Below are 21761 nucleotides of genomic sequence, written 5' to 3' on the forward strand. Positions count from 1 at the left end.
TTGACGTTGAGAGACTTTTGTTTTTAAAGAGAAGACTTATAGCGAAGAATAGTCGAAACCAGTTTGATCTTAAAGCAATTATCATTTAGTGATATCTGATTTTCTTTTTTTACTACATATTAATTCAAAAAAGTTAGAAATACAATGGAGACTTAGACCTACCTGACTGACCCAGAGTTGTCGTTTCTGTAAATGTTGAGAGAAAGAAAGAAATGAGAACATTCTACTTTTGGATCGAATACAGTCGTATTAGACAGAGTTAAAATATCAAATATGGTCATAAAAGACAAATTACGTATATAGTGCTTTCCATGACTTAGATAATGCTCCATTGTTTATAGTTTCTTGATGTTCGGAAATTCCAGATGTAAACTGAAAAACAGTGTCTTCGTTTTTGATGATGATAAAAAATAAGGTTTTCTCATTAATACAATGGGATTGGGATAGGGAGGATAGGATGACTTTACATGATGAATTTCTTAAGAAAACTCATTGAATCGTAGAGGAAAAATAAAAAAGAAGAAGGCTTTACCCATTGCTGTAGTCTGAGCTGGAGTAGTAGTAGTAAGACTTGTGGTCTCCTCCATCTTAGTAGTACCCATTGGAGTTGTTGTGGTAACAGCTGTGGTGGTAGCTTCAGTAAATGTCGTGGGTTTCGACGTGGTGGTAGGTACAGTTGTAGTTGTAACGGTTGTAACTACTGTTGTTTCCATGCCCGTTGCTGATGTATAAAACAAAAGTACATCGGAAATCCAAGATGAAAAGCTCACAGTTCTATTACAATTTAAATTCAATTCATTGATTTCATAAAAGCAATACAGCCAATATTGACAATAATTAACAATGCAGAATGTGTAGCGTGATTCTTTTTATTTATTTATTTTTTTTTTTGCTGGAAGTTGAGAGCACTGTAAAGCGCAAGAGAAATGAGTGAAAAATGTATAGACATAACTTTACCAAATCAATAACCTGCCAAGTATCTTTTTGTGATCACACAAAATTCCAAAGTTGATATCCTGTTGCAATATATCAGCAGATAGTGGTTAAATTTAGTTGGAGAAATGAATAGATAACATACAAGAACAAAAGAGATGAATGAGGACTTCTCCAGCGAAGAAAGAAATGAAATTACCCGTTTCAATACACCCTCTGAATGTCACCGTCAATTCCGAATCTGCCACGTTGTAGTCGTCAGGAAGGGTGATTTCGAAATAAACTTCATTCAAAGCAGTCAAGGGTTCAAGCTCGTACATTCCTGAAGTCTGATCGTCTCTGGGTTCAGCTATAAAGTTGCGTTCAACCTCCCCATCGCTGGACGAGAGGACACCAATTGTAACGCTATCGGGAGGTGAACCATTGGTTGTGCTTATGCTGACAGCTGATATCTTAATCGTCAGGTCTGAGGTGTCATCGACTGATTTGACAGTGACCTTCACTGTCCTCTCTGAAGTAGGTTCACTCCAAAGGTTGGTTTTATTGTTGTCAATCAAAACTTCCAATTTAGTATCAAGATCCACGCCATCCAGTGGGTTTCTGCAAGCAGCTGGTAAATAAAAGAAATGTCTTGGGTGTAGACGGGCGTGACGACGAATTTGTAGGGTACAGTATTGTTAAGTGAACAGTAACATGTTAAAGTCATTGAGAGAGATATTAACATATGCATTTTAGTCATTCGTTTAGTTAAGCAAACTGGGTTGCTGGATACCATAAAGCAGAATGTAGATGAAGGAAGAGGTTATGCTAACATGAAAGAGTTGAGTGACCGCCTTCTAGTTTTACACGACATAATTCAGGTTTTACGTCTTCGGACACGAGTCTTGGTAAAATGGAAATGAGAATTTACCTGGCGTTGTAGATTCCTGTCGTGCTGTTGTGGTCGATGTAACAGTTGTCTCAGTTGTAGTTGTTGCTTCAGGAGTGGCAGTAGTTTCCTCTACTATTGCTGTTGTTTGCTCGGTTCCTGGAGCAGTAGTCGTTGTCGCTCGCGTTCGCGTCCTTGTTGTAACTTCTGTGAAAAAGGAGAAAACGACACACATGTATCTTTCACTCAGTGTTTTTGACGTTGAGAGACTTTTGTTTTTAAAGAGAAGACTTATAGCGAAGAATAGTCGAAACCAGTTTGATCTTAAAGCAATTATCATTTAGTGATATCTGATTTTCTTTTTTTACTACATATTAATTCAAAAAAGTTAGAAATACAATGGAGACTTAGACCTACCTGACTGACCCAGAGTTGTCGTTTCTGTAAATGTTGAGAGAAAGAAAGAAATGAGAACATTCTACTTTTGGATCGAATACAGTCGTATTAGACAGAGTTAAAATATCAAATATGGTCATAAAAGACAAATTACGTATATAGTGCTTTCCATGACTTAGATAATGCTCCATTGTTTATAGTTTCTTGATGTTCGGAAATTCCAGATGTAAACTGAAAAACAGTGTCTTCGTTTTTGATGATGATAAAAAATAAGGTTTTCTCATTAATACAATGGGATTGGGATAGGGAGGATAGGATGACTTTACATGATGAATTTCTTAAGAAAACTCATTGAATCGTAGAGGAAAAATAAAAAAGAAGAAGGCTTTACCCATTGCTGTAGTCTGAGCTGGAGTAGTAGTAGTAAGACTTGTGGTCTCCTCCATCTTAGTAGTACCCATTGGAGTTGTTGTGGTAACAGCTGTGGTGGTAGCTTCAGTAAATGTCGTGGGTTTCGACGTGGTGGTAGGTACAGTTGTAGTTGTAACGGTTGTAACTACTGTTGTTTCCATGCCCGTTGCTGATGTATAAAACAAAAGTACATCGGAAATCCAAGATGAAAAGCTCACAGTTCTATTACAATTTAAATTCAATTCATTGATTTCATAAAAGCAATACAGCCAATATTGACAATAATTAACAATGCAGAATGTGTAGCGTGATTCTTTTTATTTATTTATTTTTTTTTTTTTTTTGCTGGAAGTTGAGAGCACTGTAAATCGCAAGAGAAATGAGTGAAAAATGTATAGACATAACTTTACCAAATCAATAACCTGCAAAGTATCTTTTTGTGATCACACAAAATTCCAAAGTTGATATCCTGTTGCAATATATCAGCAGCTAGTGGTTAAATTTAGTTGGAGAAATGAATAGATAACATACAAGAACAAAAGAGATGAATGAGGACTTCTTCAGCGAAGAAAGAAATGAAATTACCCGTTTCAATACACCCTCTGAATGTCACCGTCAATTCCGAATCTGCCACGTTGTAGTCGTCAGGAAGGGTGATTTCGAAATAAACTTCATTCAAACCAGTCAAGGGTTCAAGCTCGTACATTCCTGAAGTCTGATCGTCTCTGGGTTCAGCTGTAAAGTTGCGTTCAACCTCCCCATCGCTGGACGAGAGGACACCAATTGTAACGCTATCGGGAGGTGAACCATTGGTTGTGCTTATGCTGACAGCTGATATCTTAATCGTCAGGTCTGAGGTGTCATCGACTGATTTGACAGTGACCTTCACTGTCCTCTCTGAAGTAGGTTCACTCCAAAGGTTGGTTTTATTGTTGTCAATCAAAACTTCCAATTTAGTATCAAGATCCACGCCATCCAGTGGTTTTCTGCAAGCAGCTGGTAAATAAAAGAAATGTCTTGGGTGTAGACGGGCGTGACGACGAATTTGTAGGGTACAGTATTGTTAAGTGAACAGTAACATGTTAAAGTCATTGAGAGAGATATTAACATATGCATTTTAGTCATTCGTTTAGTTAAGCAAACTGGGTTGCTGGATACCATAAAGCAGAATGTAGATGAAGGAAGAGGTTATGCTAACATGAAAGAGTTGAGTGACCGCCTTCTAGTTTTACATGACATAATTCAGGTTTTACGTCTTCGGACACGAGTCTTGGCAAAATGGAAGTGAGAATTTACCTGGCGTTGTAGATTCCTGTCGTGCTGTTGTGGTCGATGTAACAGTTGTCTGAGTTGTAGTTGTTGCTTCAGGAGTGGCAGTAGTTTCCTCTACTACTGCTGTTGTTTGCTCGGTTCCTGGAGCAGTAGTCGTTGTCGCTCGCGTTCGCGTCCTTGTTGTAACTTCTGTGAAAAAGGAGAAAACGTCACACATGTATATTTCACTCAGTGTTTTTGACGTTGAGAGACTTTTGTTTTTAAAGAGAAGACTTATAGCGAAGAATAGTCGAAACCAGTTTGATCTTAAAGCAATTATCATTTAGTGATATCTGATTTTCTTTTTTTACTACATATTAATTCAAAAAAGTTAGAAATACAATGGAGACTTAGACCTACCTGACTGACCCAGAGTTGTCGTTTCTGTAAATGTTGAGAGAAAGAAAGAAATGAGAACATTCTACTTTTGGATCGAATACAGTCGTATTAGACAGAGTTAAAATATCAAATATGGTCATAAAAGACAAATTACGTATATAGTGCTTTCCATGACTTAGATAATGCTCCATTGTTTATAGTTTCTTGATGTTCGGAAATTCCAGATGTAAACTGAAAAACAGTGTCTTCGTTTTTGATGATGATAAAAAATAAGGTTTTCTCATTAATACAATGGGATTGGGATAGGGAGGATAGGATGACTTTACATGATGAATTTCTTAAGAAAACTCATTGAATCGTAGAGGAAAAATAAAAAAGAAGAAGGCTTTACCCATTGCTGTAGTCTGAGCTGGAGTAGTAGTAGTAAGACTTGTGGTCTCCTCCATCTTAGTAGTACCCATTGGAGTTGTTGTGGTAACAGCTGTGGTGGTAGCTTCAGTAAATGTCGTGGGTTTCGACGTGGTGGTAGGTACAGTTGTAGTTGTAACGGTTGTAACTACTGTTGTTTCCATGCCCGTTGCTGATGTATAAAACAAAAGTACATCGGAAATCCAAGATGAAACGCTCACAGTTCTATTACAATTTAAATTCAATTCATTGATTTCATAAAAGCAATACAGCCAATATTGACAATAATTAACAATGCAGAATGTGTAGCGTGATTCTTTTCATTTATTTATTTATTTTTTTTTTTTTTGCTGGAAGTTGAGAGCACTGTAAATCGCAAGAGAAATGAGTGAAAAATGTATAGACATAACTTTACCAAATCAATAACCTGCAAAGTATCTTTTTGTGATCACACAAAATTCCAAAGTTGATATCCTGTTGCAATATATCAGCAGCTAGTGGTTAAATTTAGTTGGAGAAATGAATAGATAACATACAAGAACAAAAGAGATGAATGAGGACTTCTTCAGCGAAGAAAGAAATGAAATTACCCGTTTCAATACACCCTCTGAATGTCACCGTCAATTCCGAATCTGCCACGTTGTAGTCGTCAGGAAGGGTGATTTCGAAATAAACTTCATTCAAACCAGTCAAGGGTTCAAGCTCGTACATTCCTGAAGTCTGATCGTCTCTGGGTTCAGCTGTAAAGTTGCGTTCAACCTCCCCATCGCTGGACGAGAGGACACCAATTGTAACGCTATCGGGAGGTGAACCATTGGTTGTGCTTATGCTGACAGCTGATATCTTAATCGTCAGGTCTGAGGTGTCATCGACTGATTTGACAGTGACCTTCACTGTCCTCTCTGAAGTAGGTTCACTCCAAAGGTTGGTTTTATTGTTGTCAATCAAAACTTCCAATTTAGTATCAAGATCCACGCCATCCAGTGGTTTTCTGCAAGCAGCTGGTAAATAAAAGAAATGTCTTGGGTGTAGACGGGCGTGACGACGAATTTGTAGGGTACAGTATTGTTAAGTGAACAGTAACATGTTAAAGTCATTGAGAGAGATATTAACATATGCATTTTAGTCATTCGTTTAGTTAAGCAAACTGGGTTGCTGGATACCATAAAGCAGAATGTAGATGAAGGAAGAGGTTATGCTAACATGAAAGAGTTGAGTGACCGCCTTCTAGTTTTACATGACATAATTCAGGTTTTACGTCTTCGGACACGAGTCTTGGCAAAATGGAAGTGAGAATTTACCTGGCGTTGTAGATTCCTGTCGTGCTGTTGTGGTCGATGTAACAGTTGTCTGAGTTGTAGTTGTTGCTTCAGGAGTGGCAGTAGTTTCCTCTACTACTGCTGTTGTTTGCTCGGTTCCTGGAGCAGTAGTCGTTGTCGCTCGCGTTCGCGTCCTTGTTGTAACTTCTGTGAAAAAGGAGAAAACGTCACACATGTATATTTCACTCAGTGTTTTTGACGTTGAGAGACTTTTGTTTTTAAAGAGAAGACTTATAGCGAAGAATAGTCGAAACCAGTTTGATCTTAAAGCAATTATCATTTAGTGATATCTGATTTTCTTTTTTTACTACATATTAATTCAAAAAAGTTAGAAATACAATGGAGACTTAGACCTACCTGACTGACCCAGAGTTGTCGTTTCTGTAAATGTTGAGAGAAAGAAAGAAATGAGAACATTCTACTTTTGGATCGAATACAGTCGTATTAGACAGAGTTAAAATATCAAATATGGTCATAAAAGACAAATTACGTATATAGTGCTTTCCATGACTTAGATAATGCTCCATTGTTTATAGTTTCTTGATGTTCGGAAATTCCAGATGTAAACTGAAAAACAGTGTCTTCGTTTTTGATGATGATAAAAAATAAGGTTTTCTCATTAATACAATGGGATTGGGATAGGGAGGATAGGATGACTTTACATGATGAATTTCTTAAGAAAACTCATTGAATCGTAGAGGAAAAATAAAAAAGAAGAAGGCTTTACCCATTGCTGTAGTCTGAGCTGGAGTAGTAGTAGTAAGACTTGTGGTCTCCTCCATCTTAGTAGTACCCATTGGAGTTGTTGTGGTAACAGCTGTGGTGGTAGCTTCAGTAAATGTCGTGGGTTTCGACGTGGTGGTAGGTACAGTTGTAGTTGTAACGGTTGTAACTACTGTTGTTTCCATGCCCGTTGCTGATGTATAAAACAAAAGTACATCGGAAATCCAAGATGAAACGCTCACAGTTCTATTACAATTTAAATTCAATTCATTGATTTCATAAAAGCAATACAGCCAATATTGACAATAATTAACAATGCAGAATGTGTAGCGTGATTCTTTTCATTTATTTATTTATTTTTTTTTTTTTGCTGGAAGTTGAGAGCACTGTAAATCGCAAGAGAAATGAGTGAAAAATGTATAGACATAACTTTACCAAATCAATAACCTGCAAAGTATCTTTTTGTGATCACACAAAATTCCAAAGTTGATATCCTGTTGCAATATATCAGCAGCTAGTGGTTAAATTTAGTTGGAGAAATGAATAGATAACATACAAGAACAAAAGAGATGAATGAGGACTTCTTCAGCGAAGAAAGAAATGAAATTACCCGTTTCAATACACCCTCTGAATGTCACCGTCAATTCCGAATCTGCCACGTTGTAGTCGTCAGGAAGGGTGATTTCGAAATAAACTTCATTCAAACCAGTCAAGGGTTCAAGCTCGTACATTCCTGAAGTCTGATCGTCTCTGGGTTCAGCTGTAAAGTTGCGTTCAACCTCCCCATCGCTGGACGAGAGGACACCAATTGTAACGCTATCGGGAGGTGAACCATTGGTTGTGCTTATGCTGACAGCTGATATCTTAATCGTCAGGTCTGAGGTGTCATCGACTGATTTGACAGTGACCTTCACTGTCCTCTCTGAAGTAGGTTCACTCCAAAGGTTGGTTTTATTGTTGTCAATCAAAACTTCCAATTTAGTATCAAGATCCACGCCATCCAGTGGTTTTCTGCAAGCAGCTGGTAAATAAAAGAAATGTCTTGGGTGTAGACGGGCGTGACGACGAATTTGTAGGGTACAGTATTGTTAAGTGAACAGTAACATGTTAAAGTCATTGAGAGAGATATTAACATATGCATTTTAGTCATTCGTTTAGTTAAGCAAACTGGGTTGCTGGATACCATAAAGCAGAATGTAGATGAAGGAAGAGGTTATGCTAACATGAAAGAGTTGAGTGACCGCCTTCTAGTTTTACATGACATAATTCAGGTTTGACGTCTTCGGACACGAGTCTTGGCAAAATGGAAGTGAGAATTTACCTGGCGTTGTAGATTCCTGTCGTGCTGTTGTGGTCGATGTAACAGTTGTCTGAGTTGTAGTTGTTGCTTCAGGAGTGGCAGTAGTTTCCTCTACTACTGCTGTTGTTTGCTCGGTTCCTGGAGCAGTAGTCGTTGTCGCTCGCGTTCGCGTCCTTGTTGTAACTTCTGTGAAAAAGGAGAAAACGTCACACATGTATATTTCACTCAGTGTTTTTGACGTTGAGAGACTTTTGTTTTTAAAGAGAAGACTTATAGCGAAGAATAGTCGAAACCAGTTTGATCTTAAAGCAATTATCATTTAGTGATATCTGATTTTCTTTTTTTACTACATATTAATTCAAAAAAGTTAGAAATACAATGGAGACTTAGACCTACCTGACTGACCCAGAGTTGTCGTTTCTGTAAATGTTGAGAGAAAGAAAGAAATGAGAACATTCTACTTTTGGATCGAATACAGTCGTATTAGACAGAGTTAAAATATCAAATATGGTCATAAAAGACAAATTACGTATATAGTGCTTTCCATGACTTAGATAATGCTCCATTGTTTATAGTTTCTTGATGTTCGGAAATTCCAGATGTAAACTGAAAAACAGTGTCTTCGTTTTTGATGATGATAAAAAATAAGGTTTTCTCATTAATACAATGGGATTGGGATAGGGAGGATAGGATGACTTTACATGATGAATTTCTTAAGAAAACTCATTGAATCGTAGAGGAAAAATAAAAAAGAAGAAGGCTTTACCCATTGCTGTAGTCTGAGCTGGAGTAGTAGTAGTAAGACTTGTGGTCTCCTCCATCTTAGTAGTACCCATTGGAGTTGTTGTGGTAACAGCTGTGGTGGTAGCTTCAGTAAATGTCGTGGGTTTCGACGTGGTGGTAGGTACAGTTGTAGTTGTAACGGTTGTAACTACTGTTGTTTCCATGCCCGTTGCTGATGTATAAAACAAAAGTACATCGGAAATCCAAGATGAAACGCTCACAGTTCTATTACAATTTAAATTCAATTCATTGATTTCATAAAAGCAATACAGCCAATATTGACAATAATTAACAATGCAGAATGTGTAGCGTGATTCTTTTTATTTATTTATTATTTTTTTTTTTGCTGGAAGTTGAGAGCACTGTAAAGCGCAAGAGAAATGAGTGAAAAATGTATAGACATAACTTTACCAAATCAATAACCTGCCAAGTATCTTTTTGTGATCACACAAAATTCCAAAGTTGATATCCTGTTGCAATATATCAGCAGCTAGTGGTTAAATTTAGTTGGAGAAATGAATAGATAACATACAAGAACAAAAGAGATGAATGAGGACTTCTTCAGCGAAGAAAGAAATGAAATTACCCGTTTCAATACACCCTCTGAATGTCACCGTCAATTCCGAATCTGCCACGTTGTAGTCGTCAGGAAGGGTGATTTCGAAATAAACTTCATTCAAACCAGTCAAGGGTTCAAGCTCGTACATTCCTGAAGTCTGATCGTCTCTGGGTTCAGCTGTAAAGTTGCGTTCAACCTCCCCATCGCTGGACGAGAGGACACCAATTGTAACGCTATCGGGAGGTGAACCATTGGTTGTGCTTATGCTGACAGCTGATATCTTAATCGTCAGGTCTGAGGTGTCATCGACTGATTTGACAGTGACCTTCACTGTCCTCTCTGAAGTAGGTTCACTCCAAAGGTTGGTTTTATTGTTGTCAATCAAAACTTCCAATTTAGTATCAAGATCCACGCCATCCAGTGGTTTTCTGCAAGCAGCTGGTAAATAAAAGAAATGTCTTGGGTGTAGACGGGCGTGACGACGAATTTGTAGGGTACAGTATTGTTAAGTGAACAGTAACATGTTAAAGTCATTGAGAGAGATATTAACATATGCATTTTAGTCATTCGTTTAGTTAAGCAAACTGGGTTGCTGGATACCATAAAGCAGAATGTAGATGAAGGAAGAGGTTATGCTAACATGAAAGAGTTGAGTGACCGCCTTCTAGTTTTACATGACATAATTCAGGTTTTACGTCTTCGGACACGAGTCTTGGCAAAATGGAAGTGAGAATTTACCTGGCGTTGTAGATTCCTGTCGTGCTGTTGTGGTCGATGTAACAGTTGTCTGAGTTGTAGTTGTTGCTTCAGGAGTGGCAGTAGTTTCCTCTACTACTGCTGTTGTTTGCTCGGTTCCTGGAGCAGTAGTCGTTGTCGCTCGCGTTCGCGTCCTTGTTGTAACTTCTGTGAAAAAGGAGAAAACGTCACACATGTATATTTCACTCAGTGTTTTTGACGTTGAGAGACTTTTGTTTTTAAAGAGAAGACTTATAGCGAAGAATAGTCGAAACCAGTTTGATCTTAAAGCAATTATCATTTAGTGATATCTGATTTTCTTTTTTTACTACATATTAATTCAAAAAAGTTAGAAATACAATGGAGACTTAGACCTACCTGACTGACCCAGAGTTGTCGTTTCTGTAAATGTTGAGAGAAAGAAAGAAATGAGAACATTCTACTTTTGGATCGAATACAGTCGTATTAGACAGAGTTAAAATATCAAATATGGTCATAAAAGACAAATTACGTATATAGTGCTTTCCATGACTTAGATAATGCTCCATTGTTTATAGTTTCTTGATGTTCGGAAATTCCAGATGTAAACTGAAAAACAGTGTCTTCGTTTTTGATGATGATAAAAAATAAGGTTTTCTCATTAATACAATGGGATTGGGATAGGGAGGATAGGATGACTTTACATGATGAATTTCTTAAGAAAACTCATTGAATCGTAGAGGAAAAATAAAAAAGAAGAAGGCTTTACCCATTGCTGTAGTCTGAGCTGGAGTAGTAGTAGTAAGACTTGTGGTCTCCTCCATCTTAGTAGTACCCATTGGAGTTGTTGTGGTAACAGCTGTGGTGGTAGCTTCAGTAAATGTCGTGGGTTTCGACGTGGTGGTAGGTACAGTTGTAGTTGTAACGGTTGTAACTACTGTTGTTTCCATGCCCGTTGCTGATGTATAAAACAAAAGTACATCGGAAATCCAAGATGAAACGCTCACAGTTCTATTACAATTTAAATTCAATTCATTGATTTCATAAAAGCAATACAGCCAATATTGACAATAATTAACAATGCAGAATGTGTAGCGTGATTCTTTTTATTTATTTATTTTTTTTTTTTTTGCTGGAAGTTGAGAGCACTGTAAAGCGCAAGAGAAATGAGTGAAAAATGTATAGACATAACTTTACCAAATCAATAACCTGCCAAGTATCTTTTTGTGATCACACAAAATTCCAAAGTTGATATCCTGTTGCAATATATCAGCAGCTAGTGGTTAAATTTAGTTGGAGAAATGAATAGATAACATACAAGAACAAAAGAGATGAATGAGGACTTCTTCAGCGAAGAAAGAAATGAAATTACCCGTTTCAATACACCCTCTGAATGTCACCGTCAATTCCGAATCTGCCACGTTGTAGTCGTCAGGAAGGGTGATTTCGAAATAAACTTCATTCAAACCAGTCAAGGGTTCAAGCTCGTACATTCCTGAAGTCTGATCGTCTCTGGGTTCAGCTGTAAAGTTGCGTTCAACCTCCCCATCGCTGGACGAGAGGACACCAATTGTAACGCTATCGGGAGGTGAACCATTGGTTGTGCTTATGCTGACAGCTGATATCTTAATCGTCAGGTCTGAGGTGTCATCGACTGATTTGACAGTGACCTTCACTGTCCTCTCTGAAGTAGGTTCACTCCAAAGGTTGGTTTTATTGTTGTCAATCAAAACTTCCAATTTAGTATCAAGATCCACGCCATCCAGTGGTTTTCTGCAAGCAGCTGGTAAATAAAAGAAATGTCTTGGGTGTAGACGGGCGTGACGACGAATTTGTAGGGTACAGTATTGTTAAGTGAACAGTAACATGTTAAAGTCATTGAGAGAGATATTAACATATGCATTTTAGTCATTCGTTTAGTTAAGCAAACTGGGTTGCTGGATACCATAAAGCAGAATGTAGATGAAGGAAGAGGTTATGCTAACATGAAAGAGTTGAGTGACCGCCTTCTAGTTTTACATGACATAATTCAGGTTTTACGTCTTCGGACACGAGTCTTGGCAAAATGGAAGTGAGAATTTACCTGGCGTTGTAGATTCCTGTCGTGCTGTTGTGGTCGATGTAACAGTTGTCTGAGTTGTAGTTGTTGCTTCAGGAGTGGCAGTAGTTTCCTCTACTACTGCTGTTGTTTGCTCGGTTCCTGGAGCAGTAGTCGTTGTCGCTCGCGTTCGCGTCCTTGTTGTAACTTCTGTGAAAAAGGAGAAAACGTCACACATGTATCTTTCACTCAGTGTTTTTGACGTTGAGAGACTTTTGTTTTTAAAGAGAAGACTTATAGCGAAGAATAGTCGAAACCAGTTTGATCTTAAAGCAATTATCATTTAGTGATATCTGATTTTCTTTTTTTACTACATATTAATTCAAAAAAGTTAGAAATACAATGGAGACTTAGACCTACCTGACTGACCCAGAGTTGTCGTTTCTGTAAATGTTGAGAGAAAGAAAGAAATGAGAACATTCTACTTTTGGATCGAATACAGTCGTATTAGACAGAGTTAAAATATCAAATATGGTCATAAAAGACAAATTACGTATATAGTGCTTTCCATGACTTAGATAATGCTCCATTGTTTATAGTTTCTTGATGTTCGGAAATTCCAGATGTAAACTGAAAAACAGTGTCTTCGTTTTTGATGATGATAAAAAATAAGGTTTTCTCATTAATACAATGGGATTGGGATAGGGAGGATAGGATGACTTTACATGATGAATTTCTTAAGAAAACTCATTGAATCGTAGAGGAAAAATAAAAAAGAAGAAGGCTTTACCCATTGCTGTAGTCTGAGCTGGAGTAGTAGTAGTAAGACTTGTGGTCTCCTCCATCTTAGTAGTACCCATTGGAGTTGTTGTGGTAACAGCTGTGGTGGTAGCTTCAGTAAATGTCGTGGGTTTCGACGTGGTGGTAGGTACAGTTGTAGTTGTAACGGTTGTAACTACTGTTGTTTCCATGCCCGTTGCTGATGTATAAAACAAAAGTACATCGGAAATCCAAGATGAAACGCTCACAGTTCTATTACAATTTAAATTCAATTCATTGATTTCATAAAAGCAATACAGCCAATATTGACAATAATTAACAATGCAGAATGTGTAGCGTGATTCTTTTTATTTATTTATTATTATTTTTTTTTTGCTGGAAGTTGAGAGCACTGTAAAGCGCAAGAGAAATGAGTGAAAAATGTATAGACATAACTTTACCAAATCAATAACCTGCCAAGTATCTTTTTGTGATCACACAAAATTCCAAAGTTGATATCCTGTTGCAATATATCAGCAGCTAGTGGTTAAATTTAGTTGGAGAAATGAATAGATAACATACAAGAACAAAAGAGATGAATGAGGACTTCTTCAGCGAAGAAAGAAATGAAATTACCCGTTTCAATACACCCTCTGAATGTCACCGTCAATTCCGAATCTGCCACGTTGTAGTCGTCAGGAAGGGTGATTTCGAAATAAACTTCATTCAAACCAGTCAAGGGTTCAAGCTCGTACATTCCTGAAGTCTGATCGTCTCTGGGTTCAGCTGTAAAGTTGCGTTCAACCTCCCCATCGCTGGACGAGAGGACACCAATTGTAACGCTATCGGGAGGTGAACCATTGGTTGTGCTTATGCTGACAGCTGATATCTTAATCGTCAGGTCTGAGGTGTCATCGACTGATTTGACAGTGACCTTCACTGTCCTCTCTGAAGTAGGTTCACTCCAAAGGTTGGTTTTATTGTTGTCAATCAAAACTTCCAATTTAGTATCAAGATCCACGCCATCCAGTGGTTTTCTGCAAGCAGCTGGTAAATAAAAGAAATGTCTTGGGTGTAGACGGGCGTGACGACGAATTTGTAGGGTACAGTATTGTTAAGTGAACAGTAACATGTTAAAGTCATTGAGAGAGATATTAACATATGCATTTTAGTCATTCGTTTAGTTAAGCAAACTGGGTTGCTGGATACCATAAAGCAGAATGTAGATGAAGGAAGAGGTTATGCTAACATGAAAGAGTTGAGTGACCGCCTTCTAGTTTTACATGACATAATTCAGGTTTTACGTCTTCGGACACGAGTCTTGGCAAAATGGAAGTGAGAATTTACCTGGCGTTGTAGATTCCTGTCGTGCTGTTGTGGTCGATGTAACAGTTGTCTGAGTTGTAGTTGTTGCTTCAGGAGTGGCAGTAGTTTCCTCTACTACTGCTGTTGTTTGCTCGGTTCCTGGAGCAGTAGTCGTTGTCGCTCGCGTTCGCGTCCTTGTTGTAACTTCTGTGAAAAAGGAGAAAACGTCACACATGTATCTTTCACTCAGTGTTTTTGACGTTGAGAGACTTTTGTTTTTAAAGAGAAGACTTATAGCGAAGAATAGTCGAAACCAGTTTGATCTTAAAGCAATTATCATTTAGTGATATCTGATTTTCTTTTTTTACTACATATTAATTCAAAAAAGTTAGAAATACAATGGAGACTTAGACCTACCTGACTGACCCAGAGTTGTCGTTTCTGTAAATGTTGAGAGAAAGAAAGAAATGAGAACATTCTACTTTTGGATCGAATACAGTCGTATTAGACAGAGTTAAAATATCAAATATGGTCATAAAAGACAAATTACGTATATAGTGCTTTCCATGACTTAGATAATGCTCCATTGTTTATTGTTTCTTGATGTTCGGAAATTCCAGATGTAAACTGAAAAACAGTGTCTTCGTTTTTGATGATGATAAAAAATAAGGTTTTCTCATTAATACAATGGGATTGGGATAGGGAGGATAGGACGACTTTACATGATGAATTTCTTAAGAAAACTCATTGAATCGTAGAGGAAAAATAAAAAAGAAGAAGGCTTTACCCATTGCTGTAGTCTGAGCTGGAGTAGTAGTAGTAAGACTTGTGGTCTCCTCCATCTTAGTAGTACCCATTGGAGTTGTTGTGGTAACAGCTGTGGTGGTAGCTTCAGTAAATGTCGTGGGTTTCGACGTGGTGGTAGGTACAGTTGTAGTTGTAACGGTTGTAACTACTGTTGTTTCCATGCCCGTTGCTGATGTATAAAACAAAAGTACATCGGAAATCCAAGATGAAACGCTCACAGTTCTATTACAATTTAAATTCAATTCATTGATTTCATAAAAGCAATACAGCCAATATTGACAATAATTAACAATGCAGAATGTGTAGCGTGATTCTTTTTATTTATTTATTATTATTTTTTTTTTTGCTGGAAGTTGAGAGCACTGTAAAGCGCAAGAGAAATGAGTGAAAAATGTATAGACATAACTTTACCAAATCAATAACCTGCAAAGTATCTTTTTGTGATCACACAAAATTCCAAAGTTGATATCCTGTTGCAATATATCAGCAGCTAGTGGTTAAATTTAGTTGGAGAAATGAATAGATAACATACAAGAACAAAAGAGATGAATGAGGACTTCTTCAGCGAAGAAAGAAATGAAATTACCCGTTTCAATACACCCTCTGAATGTCACCGTCAATTCCGAATCTGCCACGTTGTAGTCGTCAGGAAGGGTGATTTCGAAATAAACTTCATTCAAACCAGTCAAGGGTTCAAGCTCGTACATTCCTGAAGTCTGATCGTCTCTGGGTTCAGCTGTAAAGTTGCGTTCAACCTCCCCATCGCTGGACGAGAGGACACCAATTGTAACGCTATCGGGAGGTGAACCATTGGTTGTGCTTATGCTGACAGCTGATATCTTAATCGTCAGGTCTGAGGTGTCATCGACTGATTTGACAGTGACCTTCACTGTCCTCTCTGAAGTAGGTTCACTCCAAAGGTTGGTTTTATTGTTGTCAATCAAAACTTCCAATTTAGTATCAAGATCCACGCCATCCAGTGGTTTTCTGCAAGCAGCTGGTAAATAAAAGAAATGTCTTGGGTGTAGACGGGCGTGACGACGAATTTGTAGGGTACAGTATTGTTAAGTGAACAGTAACATGTTAAAGTCATTGAGAGAGATATTAACATATGCATTTTAGTCATTCGTTTAGTTAAGCAAACTGGGTTGCTGGATACCATAAAGCAGAATGTAGATGAAGGAAGAGGTTATGCTAACATGAAAGAGTTGAGTGACCGCCTTCTAGTTTTACATGACATAATTCAGGTTTTACGTCTTCGGACACGAGTCTTGGCAAAATGGAAGTGAGAATTTACCTGGCGTTGTAGATTCCTGTCGTGCTGTTGTGGTCGATGTAACAGTTGTCTGAGTTGTAGTTGTTGCTTCAGGAGTGGCAGTAGTTTCCTCTACTACTGCTGTTGTTTGCTCGGTTCCTGGAGCAGTAGTCGTTGTCGCTCGCGTTCGCGTCCTTGTTGTAACTTCTGTGAAAAAGGAGAAAACGTCACACATGTATCTTTCACTCAGTGTTTTTGACGTTGAGAGACTTTTGTTTTTAAAGAGAAGACTTATAGCGAAGAATAGTCGAAACCAGTTTGATCTTAAAGCAATTATCATTTAGTGATATCTGATTTTCTTTTTTTACTACATATTAATTCAAAAAAGTTAGAAATACAATGGAGACTTAGACCTACCTGACTGACCCAGAGTTGTCGTTTCTGTAAATGTTGAGAGAAAGAAAGAAATGAGAACATTCTACTTTTGGATCGAATACAGTCGTATTAGACAGAGTTAAAATATCAAATATGGTCATAAAAGACAAATTACGTATATAGTGCTTTCCATGACTTAGATAATGCTCCATTGTTTATAGTTTCTTGATGTTCGGAAATTCCAGATGTAAACTGAAAAACAGTGTCTTCGTTTTTGATGATGATAAAAAATAAGGTTTTCTCATTAATACAATGGGATTGGGATAGGGAGGATAGGACGACTTTACATGATGAATTTCTTAAGAAAACTCATTGAATCGTAGAGGAAAAATAAAAAAGAAGAAGGCTTTACCCATTGCTGTAGTCTGAGCTGGAGTAGTAGTAGTAAGACTTGTGGTCTCCTCCATCTTAGTAGTACCCATTGGAGTTGTTGTGGTAACAGCTGTGGTGGTAGCTTCAGTAAATGTCGTGGGTTTCGACGTGGTGGTAGGTACAGTTGTAGTTGTAACGGTTGTAACTACTGTTGTTTCCATGCCCGTTGCTGATGTATAAAACAAAAGTACATCGGAAATCCAAGATGAAACGCTCACAGTTCTATTACAATTTAAATTCAATTCATTGATTTCATAAAAGCAATACAGCCAATATTGACAATAATTAACAATGCAGAATGTGTAGCGTGATTCTTTTTATTTATTTATTATTTTTTTTTTTGCTGGAAGTTGAGAGCACTGTAAAGCGCAAGAGAAATGAGTGAAAAATGTATAGACATAACTTTACCAAATCAATAACCTGCCAAGTATCTTTTTGTGATCACACAAAATTCCAAAGTTGATATCCTGTTGCAATATATCAGCAGCTAGTGGTTAAATTTAGTTGGAGAAATGAATAGATAACATACAAGAACAAAAGAGATGAATGAGGACTTCTTCAGCGAAGAAAGAAATGAAATTACCCGTTTCAATACACCCTCTGAATGTCACCGTCAATTCCGAATCTGCCACGTTGTAGTCGTCAGGAAGGGTGATTTCGAAATAAACTTCATTCAAACCAGTCAAGGGTTCAAGCTCGTACATTCCTGAAGTCTGATCGTCTCTGGGTTCAGCTGTAAAGTTGCGTTCAACCTCCCCATCGCTGGACGAGAGGACACCAATTGTAACGCTATCGGGAGGTGAACCATTGGTTGTGCTTATGCTGACAGCTGATATCTTAATCGTCAGGTCTGAGGTGTCATCGACTGATTTGACAGTGACCTTCACTGTCCTCTCTGAAGTAGGTTCACTCCAAAGGTTGGTTTTATTGTTGTCAATCAAAACTTCCAATTTAGTATCAAGATCCACGCCATCCAGTGGTTTTCTGCAAGCAGCTGGTAAATAAAAGAAATGTCTTGGGTGTAGACGGGCGTGACGACGAATTTGTAGGGTACAGTATTGTTAAGTGAACAGTAACACGTTAAAGTCATTGAGAGAGATATTAACATATGCATTTTAGTCATTCGTTTAGTTAAGCAAACTGGGTTGCTTGATACCATAAAGCAGAATGTAGATGAAGGAAGAGGTTATGCTAACATGAAAGAGTTGAGTGACCGCCTTCTAGTTTTACATGACATAATTCAGGTTTTACGTCTTCGGACACGAGTCTTGGCAAAATGGAAGTGAGAATTTACCTGGCGTTGTAGATTCCTGTCGTGCTGTTGTGGTTGATGTAACAGTTGTCTGAGTTGTAGTTGTTGCTTCAGGAGTGGCAGTAGTTTCCTCTACTACTGCTGTTGTTTGCTCGGTTCCTGGAGCAGTAGTCGTTGTCGCTCGCGTTCGCGTCCTTGTTGTAACTTCTGTGAAAAAGGAGAAAACGACACACATGTATCTTTCACTCAGTGTTTTTGACGTTGAGAGACTTTTGTTGTTAAAGAGAAGACTTATAGCGAAGAATAGTCGAAACCAGTTTGATCTTAAAGCAATTATCATTTAGTGATATCTGATTTTCTTTTTTTACTACATATTAATTCAAAAAAGTTAGAAATACAATGGAGACTTAGACCTACCTGACTGACCCAGAGTTGTCGTTTCTGTAAATGTTGAGAGAAAGAAAGAAATGAGAACATTCTACTTTTGGATCGAATACAGTCGTATTAGACAGAGTTGAAATATCAAATATGGTCATAAAAGACAAATTACGTATATAGTGCTTTCCATGACTTAGATAATGCTCCATTGTTTATAGTTTCTTGATGTTCGGAAATTCCAGATGTAAACTGAAAAACAGTGTCTTCGTTTTTGATGATGATAAAAATAAGGTTTTCTCATTAATACAATGGGATTGGTATATCGAGGATAGGATGACTTTACATGATGAATTTCTTAAGAAAACTCATTGAATCGTAGAGGAAAAATAAAAAAGAAGAAGGCTTTACCCATTGCTGTAGTCTGAGCAGGAGTAGTAGTAGTAAGACTTGTGGTCTCCTCCGTCTTAGTAGTACCCATTGGAGTTGTTGTGGTAACAGCTGTGGTGGTAGCTTCAGTAAATGTCGTGGGTTTCAACGTGGTGGTAGGTACAGTTGTAGTTGTAACGGTTGTAACTACTGTTGTTTCCATGCCCGTTGCTGATGTATAAAACAAAAGTACATCGGAAATCCAAGATGAAAAGCTCACAGTTCTATTACAATTTAAATTCAATTCATTGATTTCATAAAAGCAATACAGCCAATATTGACAATAATTAACAATGCATAATTTGTAGCGTGATTCTTTTTATTTATTTATTTTTTTTTTGCTGGAAGTTGAGAGCACTGTAAAGCGCAAGAGAAATGAGTGAAAAATGTATAGACATAACTTTACCAAATCAATAACCTGCCAAGTATCTTTTTGTGATCACACAAAATTCCAAAGTTGATATCCTGTTGCAATATATCAGCAGCTAGTGGTTAAATTTAGTTGGAGAAATGAATAGATAACATACAAGAACAAAAGAGATGAATGAGGACTTCTTCAGCGAAGAAAGAAATGAAATTACCCGTTTCAATACACCCTCTGAATGTCACCGTCAATTCCGAATCTGCCACGTTGTAGTCGTCAGGAAGGGTGATTTCGAAATAAACTTCATTCAAACCAGTCAAGGGTTCAAGCTCGTACATTCCTGAAGTCTGATCGTCTCTGGGTTCAGCTGTAAAGTTGCGTTCAACCTCCCCATCGCTGGACGAGAGGACACCAATTGTAACGCTATCGGGAGGTGAACCATTGGTTGTGCTTATGCTGACAGCTGATATCTTAATCGTCAGGTCTGAGGTGTCATCGACTGATTTGACAGTGACCTTCACTGTCCTCTCTGAAGTAGGTTCACTCCAAAGGTTGGTTTTATTGTTGTCAAGTAAAACTTCCAATTTAGTATCAAGATCCACGCCATCCAGTGGTTTTCTGCAAGCAGCTGGTAAATAAAAGAAATGTCTTGGGTGTAGACGGGCGTGACGACGAATTTGTAGGGTACAAAATTGTTAAGTGAACAGTAACACGTTAAAGTCATTGAGAGAGATATTAACATATGCATTTTAGTCATTCTTTTAGTTAAGCAAACTGGGTTGCTGGATACCATAAAGCAGAATGTAGATGAAGGAAGAGGTTATGCTAACATGAAAGAGTTGAGTGACCGCCTTCTAGTTTTACATGACATAATTCAGGTTTTACGTCTTCGGACACGAGTCTTGGCAAAATGGAAGTGAGAATTTACCTGGCGTTGTAGATTCCTGTCGTGCTGTTGTGGTCGATGTAACAGTTGTCTGAGTTGTAGTTGTTGCTTCAGGAGTGGAAGTAGTTTCCTCTACTACTGCTGTTGTTTGCTCGGTTCCTGGAGCAGTAGTCGTTGTCGCTCGCGTTCGCGTCCTTGTTGTTGTAACTTCTGTAAAAAAGGAGAAAACGACACACATGTATCTTTCACTCAGTGTTTTTGACAGTTGAGAGACTTTTGTTTTTAAAGAGAAGACTTACAGCGAAGAATAGTCGAAACCAGTTTGATCTTAAAGCAATTATCATTTAGTGATATCTGATTTTCTTTTTTTACTACATGTTAATTTAAAAAAGTTAGAAATACAATGGAGACTTAGACCTACCTGACTGACCCAGAGTTGTCGTTTCTGTAAATGTTGAGAGAAAGAAAGAAATGAGAACATTCTACTTTTGGATCGAATACAGTCGTATGAGACAGAGTTGAAATATCAAATATGGTCATAAAAGACAAATTACGTATATAGTGCTTTCCATGACTTAGATAATGCTCCATTGTTTATAGTTTCTTGATGTTCGGAAATTCCAGATGTAAACTGAAAAACAATGTCTTCGTTTTTGATGATAATAAAAAATAAGGTTTTCTCATTAATACAATGGGATTGGGATAGGGAGGATAGGATGACTTTACATGATGAATTTCTTAAGAAAACTCATTGAATCGTAGAGGAAAAATAAAAAAGAAGAAGGCTTTACCCATTGCTGTAGTCTGAGCAGGAGTAGTAGTAGTAAGACTTGTGGTCTCCTCCGTCTTAGTAGTACCCACTGGAGTTGTTGTGGTAACAGCTGTGGTGGTAGCTTCAGTAAATGTCGTGGGTTTCGACGTGGTGGTAGGTACAGTTGTAGTTGTAACGGTTGTAACTACTGTTGTTTCCATGCCCGTTGCTGATGTATAAAACAAAAGTACATCGGAAATCCAAGATGAAAAGCTCACAGTTCTATTACAATTTAAATTCAATTCATTGATTTCATAAAAGCAATACAGCCAATATTGACAATAATTAACAATGCAGAATGTGTAGCGTGATTCTTTTTATTTATTTTTTTTTTGGTGGAAGTTGAGAGCACTGTAAAGTGCAAGAGAAATGAGTGAAAAATGTATAGACATAACTTTACCAAATCAATAACCTGCCAAGTATCTTTTTGTGATCACACAAAATTCCAAAGTTGATATCCTGTTGCAATATATCAGCAGCTAGTGGTAAATTTAGTTGGAGAAATGAATAGATAACATACAAGAACAAAAGAGATGAATGAGGACTTCTTCAGCGAAGAAAGAAATGAAATTACCCGTTTCAATACACCCTCTGAATGTCACCGTCAAT

General features: G+C 37.6%; 2 protein-coding genes across 2 annotated transcripts in view; both read right to left on the reverse strand.

Annotated features, from left to right (window-relative positions):
* Positions 1–21761, reverse strand: part of LOC140243692 (uncharacterized) — an 82075-nt gene that overhangs the window by 43240 nt on the left and 17074 nt on the right. The window lies entirely within an intron of this gene.
* Positions 134–20579, reverse strand: LOC140243949 (uncharacterized). The gene is made up of 40 exons (XM_072323619.1): positions 20384–20579; positions 19673–20083; positions 19074–19262; positions 18705–18728; positions 18330–18494; positions 17619–18029; positions 17016–17204; positions 16646–16669; positions 16271–16435; positions 15560–15970; positions 14954–15142; positions 14584–14607; positions 14209–14373; positions 13498–13908; positions 12893–13081; positions 12523–12546; positions 12148–12312; positions 11437–11847; positions 10834–11022; positions 10464–10487; positions 10089–10253; positions 9378–9788; positions 8775–8963; positions 8405–8428; positions 8030–8194; positions 7319–7729; positions 6713–6901; positions 6343–6366; positions 5968–6132; positions 5257–5667; positions 4650–4838; positions 4280–4303; positions 3905–4069; positions 3194–3604; positions 2589–2777; positions 2219–2242; positions 1844–2008; positions 1133–1543; positions 533–721; positions 134–186 (listed from the first exon to the last, which is right to left on the reverse strand). Exons 1-40 carry the CDS (start codon positions 20577–20579, stop codon positions 134–136), a joined length of 7950 nt encoding a protein of 2649 aa, XP_072179720.1.

This window comes from Diadema setosum, chromosome 20 (genome assembly GCF_964275005.1).
Source record: "Diadema setosum chromosome 20, eeDiaSeto1, whole genome shotgun sequence".
Classification (NCBI taxonomy): domain Eukaryota; kingdom Metazoa; phylum Echinodermata; class Echinoidea; order Diadematoida; family Diadematidae; genus Diadema; species Diadema setosum.